The sequence below is a fragment of the Gossypium arboreum genome, chromosome 4, assembly GCF_025698485.1.
Source record: "Gossypium arboreum isolate Shixiya-1 chromosome 4, ASM2569848v2, whole genome shotgun sequence".
Lineage (NCBI taxonomy): Eukaryota > Viridiplantae > Streptophyta > Magnoliopsida > Malvales > Malvaceae > Gossypium > Gossypium arboreum.
In genome coordinates this window covers 109,831,982-109,844,092 of record NC_069073.1, presented here as the reverse complement: position 1 = coordinate 109,844,092, position 12,111 = coordinate 109,831,982, and the positions used below count along the sequence as shown (strand labels likewise).

Genomic DNA, 12,111 nt, shown 5'->3' with positions numbered 1-12,111 from the left:
GTACATTTTCTTGCATTGATAGACATAGGCTCTACACACTCCTAAATTGCTAGCAATGTGTCTGAAACTTTGGGGACTCTAGTTGAGAATAATGATAGTGAGGTGACTGTGTTGAGCCCATTGGGACAATCTATCTGAGTTAGTAGGTTGTATAGAGACGTTCTGTTAGAGGTTCAAGGAACAGTATTTCTGGTTGATCTGATGAAACTTTCGTTTGGGGAGTTCGATTTGATATTGGGGATGAATTGGCTGGTAAAGCACCGAGTAAGCCTGGATTGTGTGACAAAGAGAGTCGTTTGAATAACCGAAGAGGATATTGAGGTAATTTTGATTGGAGAGCGTCAAAATTATTTGACTAATGTGATTTCTACGCTGGTGGCAGAAAAGTTTGTTCGGAAAGGATGTGAAGTATTATTAGCCTGCATTAATGTTTCTGATCCTGGAGACTCTTCTGTTGAGGATATTAGAACTGCGAGGGACTTTCCAGATGTATTTTCTGAGGAACTACCGGGTTTGCCTCTGAGCCGAGATGTGAAGTTTGGGATTAAGTTGATTTCTGGTACAGCTCCAATGTCTATCGCGCCCTATCGAATGGCACCGAAAGAGCTGACAGAACTTAAGGCTCAAATTCAGGAGCTATTAGATCGCGAGTTCATTCACCCCAGTGTGTCTCCATGAGGAACACCTGTTCTATTTGTAGAAAAGAAAGATGGGTCAATGCGGATGTGTATCGATTATCGACAGCTGAACAAGCTAACAATTAAGAATAAATACCCACTTCTGAGGATTAATGATTTATTCGACAAGTTTAGAGGGGCTTATGTGTTCTCTAAGATTAACTTGCACTCTGGGTATCATCAGTTGAGTGTAAATAAGGTGACGTGCATAAAGCAGCATTTAGGACTCGTTATGGTCATTATGAGTTCTTAATGATGCCCTTTGGGTTGACTAATGCACCAGTGGCATTTATGGACTTAATGAACCGAGTGTTCTAAACCTATCTGATCAGTTTGTGGTGGTGTTCATCAATGATATTTTGGTGTATTCTAAGTCTGAGGATGAGCACGATGGGCATCTGAGAGTGGCATTGCAGATTCTACAAGAGAAACAGTTGTTTACGAAGTTCAGCAAGTGTGAGTTCTAGCTTCGAGAAGTAATATTCTTGGGACATGTGGTTTCAATTGAAGGGATTCACGTTGCTCCTAGTAAGATTGAGGCTGTGTTGAGTTTGAAACAGCCAAAGAATGTGTTTGAGATCCGCAGCTTTCTGGGGCTAGCAGAATATTATCGACATTTCATAGAAGGGTTCTCCTTGATCACAGCTCTGATGACTAAGCTTTTATGTAAGGAAGTTCCTTTCATTTGGACTGAGGCACAGTAGGAGAGTTTTGATAAGCTTAAGAATGTTCTGACTCAAGCTCCTTTTTTGATACAACCTGAGCCCGATAAAGACTTCGTGGTATACAGTGATGCATCACATGTGGGTCTGGGTTGCGTTCTGATGCAAGATAGTAAGGTAGTTGCTTATGCGTCTCGTCAGCTTAAGAGCATGAGGCCAACTATCCGACGCATGATCTGGAGTTGGCAATAATAGTCTTTGCCCTGAAAATTTAGAGGTACTATCTGTATGGTGAGAAGTGTACTATTTACACTGATCATAAGAGCCTCAAATATCTCCTCACCCAGAAGGAGTTAAATCTTAGGCAGTGTAGATGAGTTAAACTACTTAAGGATTACGACTGCACTATCGAGTACTACCCTAGTAAGGCCAATATGGTGGTCGATGCGTTAAGCTGTAGGACTATGACTGATTTGAGAGTGATGTTCGCTCGACTTAGTCTCTTCAACAATGGAAGTCTGTTGGCAGAACTTTAGGTTAGACTGACATGGATTGATCAGATCAGAGATAAACAGATAGGGGATAAGTCTCTAGAGTTGCGTTTCTGTTAGGCTGAAAGTGGTACTGCTACAGAATTTGAGATTAATAAGGATAGAGTATTGTGTTTCCGCGGTCGGATTTGTGTACCGAATGATGAGGACTTAAGACAGTCGATTCTAAACGAAACGCATAGTAGCCCTTATGCTATGCATCTCAGTGGGAACAAGATGTACTAAGATCTGTAATAATTATACTAATGGCCAGGGTTGAAGGGTGAGGTTACTGACTTCGTTGCTCGCTGCTTGACTTGTCAGTAGGTTAAGGCTGAGTATCAGTTACCTTCAGATTTGCTGCAGTCGATTAAGATACCGTTATGGAAATGAAAGCGCGTAACGATGGACTTCGTTAGTGGGTTGCCTCTAACACCCACTAAAAAGGATTCTGTCTGGGTTATCGTAGATTGATTGACCAAATCTACGCACTTTATCCCGGTCAGGACAGACTTTTCTTTGCAAAAGTTGGCTAAGTTTTATATTTCTAAAATAGTGAAGTTACATGGGGTACCTGTCTTGATCATCTCTGATAGGGATCCTCGTTTCACGTCTCAATTCTAAAAAAAACTATATGAGGCTCTAGGTTCAAGGTTAGACTTCAGTACTACTTTCCATCATCAGACAGATAGTCAGTCGGAGAGGGTAATTCAGATACTGTAGGACATGTTAAGGAGCTGTGTTATTGATTTCTGAGGCAATTGGAAGGAGTACTTGCCATTAGTAGAGTTTACCTATAATAACAGCTTCCAGTCTAGCATCCAAATAGCACCTTACGAGGCACTGTATGGTCGTAAGTGTCGTACTCTCTTATGCTAGACTGAGTTGGATGAGCGACGTATTCTAGGTCCAGAATTGGTTTTTGAAACTGGAGATAAAGTTAGATTGATTTAGGAGCGACTGAAAGCGACTTCTGATAGGCAGAAGTCATATGTAGATCTAAAACATTGAAAGATTGAGTATGCTGTGGGAGACTTCATTTTTCTCAAGGTCTCGCCATAGAAGAAGGTACTAAGGTTCAGTCGTAAGGACAAGCTGAGCCCTCAGTTTATTGGGCCGTACTGGATTCGAAACGAGTAGGGTCAGTCGCTTATCAGTTAGAGCTACCTCTGGAGTTGGATCGAATTTATGACGTATTCCACGTCTCTATGTTGAGGTGCTACTGCTCTGATCCCACGTACATTGTGCTTGTTAAGGAAATTAAGGTTCAATCAGATCTGACCTTTGAGGAGGAGCCAGTTCAGATTCTGGAGCGTGACATTAAAGTTCTGAGGAGGGAATTCATTCCATTAGTGAAGGTGTAGTAGCAGAATCGTAGCACTGAGGATGCTACGTGGGAGCCTGAGGATGCGATGCGTCAACAGTATCCTCACATGTTCTGATCAAGTAAATTTCAAGGCCAAAATTTACTTTTAGGGGGTAGAGTTGTAACGCCCTAAATTTTACGTTTTTGATTTTACGATTAATTGACACAACTGTGTATTTGCTTCAGTGGTTAAGTGTTCTGGGTATGTGTGAAAGGTCCCAAGTTCATGCATTGGCTTTGGCAAATTTTGGCTTTTTCCTGAATTAATCATTAACTTCCAGTCTATAGGCTTGTATTTAACTATTTGTAATTCTTATCAGGATGGGCCTGTTAGTCTGGTGGTTAAGATGCGTGTTGCTGTGTGGGAGGTCTGGAGTTCGAATCCCTGTGCAATCAAGAGAGTTTATTTTTGTTCAATGGCCTGTCAGAATTTCACTTGGATCGAAATTATGAGTAGTAGAGATAATCAAGGGATTTGGGGGGAAAAGTTATCAGTTTTCATTTTTGTTTCTCTAAAACTTTTTACGTTTCCTTCTTCCATCTTTCTCTACTGAAATTCTCTTTTTTTCATTTTCCCTTTCTTGAGTATTGATTTTCTCTTGCATCGAGGAATGCGTTAGTGCGGTTTCGATAAGTGGTTTTGGTGCCTTAAAGTTATGGTTTTTAAGATGATAATTGGGTTTTGTTTTGTTAATTGTTTTAACAGCCGAAAATCTAGTGTAAGAGGTTGTTCTAGTGTCGAATCTTAGTGGGAAGCATTCGTGATTCACAAAGTAAGGGTTGTATGTTCGGAAAGTGTCAAATCCGTTTTGGGTTTTTGTTTAATTCGATCGTTTAAGGGATTAACTGAGTAAAACGTGTTTGAGTATAGGTTTAGGTTTGCTCGGGAGTGATTACGCATCGAAGTTAAACCAGGTGTGTACCTAGAAACACAGAAAAGGAGAATATACGAAAGTCGAAAAATGAAACTGTCGATGCCACACGGGTATGTGATCGACGAAGTAGATTATGCGTGCGTGACACAGGCACATGAAACTGCCGTGTGAGGATATGCAAGGCCGTGTGTAAGACATGAGCTTGACCAATTGGGCCGTATGGGCCACACGGGCATGTGGGCCCACACGGGTGAACCACATGCACGTGTGGAATTTTGGGCCAGGCCGTGTGATCCATACAGCCAAGGCTAATTTGGGCCATGTAGGCTACATGGGCGTGTGGGCCCACACAGGCAGGCCACATGAGCGTGTAAGCCTAATTTTCTGAAATACTCTGAATGGTTGCTCGGGTCGCCTAAGTCGATTGAGACCTACTGTAGGGTCGATGAGAGTTACTTGACCCTTGATTTCGTGATTTGATTATGTTATATACGTGCCTTAGCATACACACCAATTTGTATGTATGATCTATTAATTGCCTATTTGCATGTCATGTATTGTATGCTGCGTTGCATCAAGGTTGGGTTAATGTATATGGAAGAAGTGTTCTGAAAGACTCCTAAGCTTGATATCTAGTAGCACAGCTGCAATTATCTGATTATGTGCTGCACTCGGTACAACATGGTGTGTAGGGATGAGTGGGTCGATTTTATCCCCACATGGTGTGTAGGGTTGGACAGAGCTGGTGTGTAGAGGCTGGTGGGTAGGACTTTGTTTAATCTGTTTTGTTCTGCATATTGTATCTAGGATGGGCCAATGCCCTAATACATATGTCTGATTCTGCATCTGAGTGGGCCAAGGCCTACATTGATTTCTATAAGGGGCTTTGGCCAAGACTGATTCTGATTATGATGTAATGTATGGTTGTATGCATGATTTTCTTTGGGGATTACACACCGAGTTGCGAAGACTCACCCTTTTTTATTTAATCTTATAGGTAATCTCCAGACTTGACGAATCAGTGAGGCAGAGGACTCGTGGGTGGCCACACATAAATATTTAGACTGTTTTTCCATTAAATCCAGTTTTTAATTATTTATTTGGAGTTTTTGATGTAATTCTGGAGTTGGAGCATTTGGTTTTCATTCGAGACTTATTACAGTTTTATGATTATTTAAACTGCAACTCATCAAAAGATGGTTTTCCTAAAACTAAGGTTTTTTTAAATAAAAATGATTTTACTTAAAATTAATTATTTGGGTTTCAAAAGCTTCCACGTAAAAGAGATGGTTTGAATCAAATCAATTAGAACTGGGATTCCCAAACAGAGTAAAAGCTAATAAATGGAACGATTTGAAGGTCAATACATTTTTTTAAAACACTCTCATGTGACTTCACCAGATCCGACCATAACATCCAGGTCGGGTTTGGGGTGTTACATTTAGAGCTTTGCACTTGATCTATTAGAGGAGGAGCAAGCCGCATTCTTTGCAACAAATGTCTATGTTGAAGTTTGGCATAAGAGGCTTGGGCATTGCAATCATCCAGCTATTGTGAAATTGCAAAGAAAGGAATTGATTAAATGTTTCTTTTGTCTTGAATCTGAAATTCCAGATTTTAGATCTTGCCAACAAGGAAAACAATTGAGACTTCCATTCAAGCAATCAACTTGGAGAGCTATTGAAAAGATGCAATTGATACACACTGATCTAGCTGGACCTCACAACACCCTATCTCTCAATGGAAGTAGGTTTTTTTTATCTTTATTGATGACTACTCTTGAATGTGTAGGATCTATTTTCTCAAATTCAAGTTAGAAGTTGGTGATGTATTCTTGCAATTCAAGCAAAGGATTGAAACACAAAGTGGACACAAAATTCTAGCTTTGAGATCTGATAATGGCAAGGAGAACACCTCCAATCAATTTAATATTTTCTACGACGAAACAGGGATTGAATATCAACTCGTTGCTCCATACACTGTGCAACAAAATAGAGTCAGCGAGAGAAAGAATTGTACCATAATAAAGATGGCTAGATGTTTGATGTTTGAGAAGAACTTCCAAGGGAATATTGGGTAGAAGTGGTGTACACTGCAGTTTTCTTTCTTAATAGGCTTCCTACAAAAGCTGTTGGAAGAATAACTTTATATAAAGCCTAGTATGGTTTTAAACCTTCTTTAAAAAATATCAAAGTATTTAGATGCTTGTGCTTTGTTTATGTTCCTTAGATCAAAGTGGATAAATTAGCTAAAAAGGCGAAATAAGGGATCTTCGTTGGCTACAGTAGAATCTCAAAAGCTTACAAAATTTTCCAACCAAACACTAAGAAAATTTTGTTTAACAGAGATGTTCATTTCATGAAGAATGATGAGTAGAATTGGGTAGGAAAACAAGTAGCTATGGTACCTAATCAAGTTTCAAAATTGCAACTTAAGGAAGATGAGTTGGTTGATGATATGCCCGTTAGAGGTATGAGGTCACTTTCTAATATTGACCAAAGATGCAATGTGGTTGTACTCGAACCAACATATTACTAAGAGGTTGAGAAGGATCCAAAATGGATTACAACACTGAAGAAGGAGCTCATGATGATCGTATAAAATAAAACATGGAAGTTGGTAAAAACACCTACAGATAGAAAAGCGATTGGAGTGAAGTGGGTATTTAGAACCAAGCTAAATCTCGATGTCTCAATCAACAAGCATAAAGCTAGACTTTTTGTGAAAGGGTATGCTCAAATTTTTTGTGTTGATTTTTCTGACAATTTTGCTCCTGTAGCTGCATAAAAGGGCTGAAAAGTCTATCAACTTGATGTTAAAGCAACATTCTTCAATGCCTTCTTGGAGGAAGAGATTTACGTTGAGCAACCTGATGGTTTTGTTGTGAAAGGGCAAGAAGATGATATGTACTTGTTCAAAAAAAGCCTTGTATAGCCTGAAACAGGCGCCAAAAGTGTGGTACAGCAAAATTGATGAACATTTAATGTAATTGGATTGCAAAAGAAGTCTCAATAAAGCTACCCTTTACATAAAAGGTAATGAAATCAATTTTATTGTTGTTTCCTTATATGTGTATGATTTGTTGGTCAGAAAAAGTAAAAAAGAACTTGTGAGAAAGTTCAAAGAAGATATGGAGCAAACTTTCGAGATGACGGATTTGGGAGAAATGACTTACATTCTATTAATGGAATTAAAGTAGAAAAATGAAGAAGTGTTCATTGGTTAGAAGAAGTATGCTAAGGAAATTCTGAAAAAATCTAGAATGGATGAATGCAAGAGTGTAGATACTCCAAAAGTCGCAAAGAAGATAAAGCTGAAAAGTCGATGAAAACTTCTACAAAAGTCTAGTTGATTGCCTGATGTATCTAATGACTACAAGACTTGATATCTTACATTTTATAAGTCTAGTATCCAGATTTATGATTTGTGCAACTGAAACACATCTTACAATTGCTAAAAGAGTCCTTAGATATGTGAGAGGGACATTGGATTATGGAACCGAATTTTGTGCAAATCAAGATTATGTTTTGCAAGGGTATTCAAATAGTGATTAGGGAGGTTCACTTGATAATTTGAAAAGCACTTCAAGTTACTGTTTCAAGTTTGATTCGGGTGTGTTCTTATGGTGCTGCAAAAAGCATAATATGGCGTCACAATCTACAACAGAACCTAAATTTTTGCAGCTAGTGTTGTTGTCAATCAAGCTTTTTGGTTAAGAAAAGTTTTAGTGGATTTGAATCTGAAACAAGAAGGATGCACAGAAGCGTTCGTTGATAATCAAGCTACAATTTCTATCTCTAACAATCTTGTTTTTCATAGGAAAACGAAACACTTCAATATCAAATTATTTTCTCTTAGAGAAGTGCAGAAATAAGGTTTAGTTGGTTTAAAGTACTGCAAATTTGAATTTCAACTAGTTGATATATTTACAAAACCCTTACCAAGAAGCAAGTTTAAGTTTCTTAGAGAGAAACTTGGAGTTTGCTGCAACCAAAGCAACGAGGAATGTTGAAGTTGTACTTCAGCTGCTGCAAGATTTGGTCAAAACAAATTTTACTATTTTTTTTTCATTTTTTAAACCGTTTCATTATTTTAACTAATTTTAGAAGTTTGTTGATCATGAAATCGGGTAGTTTCTTAATTCTAGAATGTAATTGTTATATTTTTCATGTATTTAAATAACACTTCAACTGAATAAAAATCAACTGAATAAAAAAAAAGGTAACTTCACTAACAATTATTTCATTTTTTTCTTCTGCTGATATTTATTTTTGTTTCTTTTAATTTACAGGAAAATTTATTCCGACAATAATGTACTGAGATCAAGAAATAGAGTAGCTGACTGGGTGGTAAAGAGAACTAAGTTAGGCTCTTATCCCCTTTCTGGAATTTTTCTATTCCTGATTATCTCAAAATCCTCTTGTAATTCTCTCTCATGAATGAAATTATTATCTTTTGTTCAATAGCTGTGTAGACCATTGAGTGAGATGAGAGGAGGAGAGAGAGATTTTTCTTTTCCCTTCTTTTAAGGTCTCGCTGTCTTTGGGTGATGCACTGCGCTGATTTCTTTTATATATATATATATATATATATATATATATATATATATTGTTTTTCAGCTGAGAACATTGGTGGCTGCATTAAAGTAGGTAAGTTTTACTGTGGCAATTTTTTCAGGAACCGTAAAAAACCCCTCTCTTTCGCTCTGCCAATTCTTGGAATGGAGAATTCATAAACTCTCACACTGCCCCCCCTGCTATATTTCTTCTTTGGCTTTTCCTTTTTTTCGATCTGATTCAATACTTCTATAAAAGTCTGTTCTTTTTCCATTCTTGAATGTGGGAGTTTCTTTCTCTTTGGTTTGGATAATGAAATATATTGTAAATCTCTTTCCTTTTTTATACGTATGGGAAGAAATTGCTGGATCTGGGAGTGCCACGTGCTTTCATTTGGTTCAATAGAAAATTAACGAATCCAATCCACATCTGGTTTCCGACCAATCATATCATTCCTGTGATACAACCATGGCATTGGCTCCCACCACTTATCCCTCCTATCCTTGCTCTAACACTTGCTCACTGTTACCAGAGCCACTCAAAAGTTAAAAAACCTTCTGTTTTGTTAGCGTAGCAAATAGCAATACAACCATGGCTTTGGCTCCCACCACTTATCCCTCCTATCTCTGCTCTAACACTTGCTCACCCTTACACAGAGCCACTCAACCTCTCCTTTCTTCAACCAGGCATGTAGGAGTTAGATTCAACAGCAAGTGTTCAGCGTCTTTCTGCAGTGGCAAGGAGCAGCTAAAGCCATGGATTTTGGTAGCGAAAGCATCGGAAGGTGAGTCCCAAACCACAGAGCAGGAAGAGCAGCAGTACGAGGAGTATGAGGTAGAGATTGAGCAGCCTTATGGGCTCAAATTCAGAAAAGGCAGAGATGGTGGGACTTACATTGATGCTATTCAGCCTGGTGGAGCTGCTGACAAGGCTGGGGTTTTCACCGTTGGGGACAAAGTACTTGCCACCAGGTTAGCTTTTCTATTCATTCTTTTTCATTAGCAAAAGCAAACCTGCTGATAGCACCTATAGCCAACCTACTATTGCTAATTAAGAGGTGTGGACTTTAGAAGGCATTGCCACACTAATGTATTAATGAAATGAAAGATTGCCAGCTGCCCATCAAAAGACTCTACCAGTGTCAATTTATGGGCAATTTGCCTCGGATTAATGTTTCACCGTGACCCTTTCTCACACCTTCAACCATTTTTATCACATGAATCAAATTTTGTCACTGAGTGTTGTAATTGAATATCTGGTTAATGTTCAAGCTCTCGGTCTCATAGAGTGTTAAAATTAGAAGGTGACTTAATGAACCATTTATGGGAATGCAGTGCAGTGTTTGGAACAGAAATATGGCCGGCCGCCGAATATGGGAGGACAATGTACACCATCCGCCAGAGAATTGGTCCATTGCTTATGAAAATGCAGAAAAGATATGGTAAGTTATTATCCTTTGTTCATAATTAAATTGCCCCTTATGAACACTGCATCATAAGCTAAAAAATGTCAGCATTTCTTATATATTTTTCCAGGGAAGGTTGATGAAGGAGGCGAGTTAACAGAGAAGGAGATTATTAGAGCTGAGAGGAACTCAGGTGTAATTAGTGACAGAGTGAGGGAAATCCAAGTAAGTAGTACTTTCACTATCATTTTGTAACCTTCACTGTATATTAAAGTAATAAAATTTTCTGTATCATAACAACAATATAATGTCCGCAACTTGCTGCTTGAATCTCAGATGCAAAACTATATGAGGAAAAAGGAACAAAAAGAACGCAGGGAAACGGATCTTCGTGAAGGGTTGCAATTATACAAGTACTCTTGTGACTTAATCTCAGAACTTTACTTATCCTTTGCTCATGCTTATATCATATTTCACCACATAACCAATTATATTTAAGCACTAAATATCTTGTTCGTTTTCTATCATCGGGAAGGAGCGGCAATTACGAGCAAGCGCTGGAGAAATTCGAGTCTGTACTGGGATCAAAGCCAGAGCCTAATGAAGCAGCTGTAGCAAGTTACAATGTTGCTTGCTGTTATTCAAAGCTTAATCAGGTAGGTTGATTAAAACAAAATTTCCTTGCATCCTTCCCATACTTGATTCCTTGGTATAATTAATATAATTCATCTCTTAATATCTTCATTTAACATTGAGAATAATATCATACAGGTTGTAATATAACTTTAATGCAATGTGCACCTCATATGGTTGTAATACATTGGAAATGTTTACAGATTCAAGCTGGTCTATCAGCACTTAAAGATGCCTTGGAGGCAGGATTTGAAGACTTTAAGGTGATAATCAATTGCGTTGCATTACATTGGTGTCGAGTTTTTAGACGAGCCTATTAACCGAACTTTGTTGTTAATTTTGTGTTAAACAGAGAATCCGGACGGATCCAGACCTGGCCAATTTAAAAAACTCAGAGCAATTTGAGCCACTGCTTAAAAGGTTTGATGAATCATTTATCAATGAGAATGCCATCAATGCCATTAAATCTTTATTTGGCATTTTCAACCAGAAATAGAAAAAGCCCTACACCAAAGGATATTTGTGTTATAGTATAATTTTGCTCACAAGTTCGATTTATTTTCGTCAATCCATCTTTAATAAAAATTGGGGTCTTGTCCATTTTTGTTATTCAAAAATGTGTTGATAGTATCTGCAGTTTACAAAACGTTCATTCTTTCTGCCTTTCCAATTATATTGAAACTTCATTCATGCTTTTCATCTGTAAATACCAAAACAGGATTTATTCGTGCTTAAAATATTTGCAATGTATTATTATGCCATACATCTTTAAAAATGATTCTTGGTTTTTATTTCCAAGGGAGATCAAAACAATTTGAATATAAAATAATCCCAACTTAAATTAAATAAATTCTTAATAAAAGGCTATTTTACTTGGAAGAAAATATTAAAATTTGTACAACTTGAATTACCAAATACTTTTTGAAATTTAATTCCTTACTAGTGTAATAATAGTTATAATATAATAGTTAGATATAAAATAAATAATAGTTAATACAAATTTAAATTTGAAATTAGAAAGATGATTAATAACTTGTAAAAATAAAATCTTGTAAAAAAAAACGAAATTTTTTCTTCTCTTTGCTAAAAATAAAGTATATGAGTGGTAATATATCAATTAATTTAATTTATTACTAATTCATAGTAAAAATAATACTCCCATCAAATTTATTTCTTTATCACTCAATAATTTCATATTTATATACAATTAGAAAATAACCTGCACAATGTTATCGTCGGATAGAATTATTATTCTATTTATCATATTAATTTAAAACAGAAATTTTGATTTAATATAATTATTATATAATTTTCTTTATAAAAAATATAATGACTAAATAAGAACAGAAAAGAAAAAGGAAAAAATGAATTTGTTTGGAAAGCTACTAATAATTAAATTTTAATATA

The 12,111-nt window shown here is 37.0% G+C and overlaps 1 protein-coding gene across 1 annotated transcript; it reads left to right on the top strand.

The window, feature by feature from the left end:
• The first annotated feature begins 8,748 nt into the window (after positions 1–8,748).
• LOC108459301 (protein MET1, chloroplastic) lies at positions 8,749–11,321 on the top strand. Its single transcript, XM_017758648.2, has 7 exons — positions 8,749–9,637; positions 10,001–10,107; positions 10,202–10,296; positions 10,408–10,484; positions 10,607–10,727; positions 10,908–10,967; positions 11,057–11,321. The coding sequence occupies exons 1-7, from the start codon at positions 9,258–9,260 to the stop codon at positions 11,198–11,200; spliced, it is 984 nt and encodes a 327-aa protein (XP_017614137.1). The 5' UTR covers positions 8,749–9,257; the 3' UTR covers positions 11,201–11,321.
• The last annotated feature ends 790 nt before the right edge of the window (positions 11,322–12,111 follow it).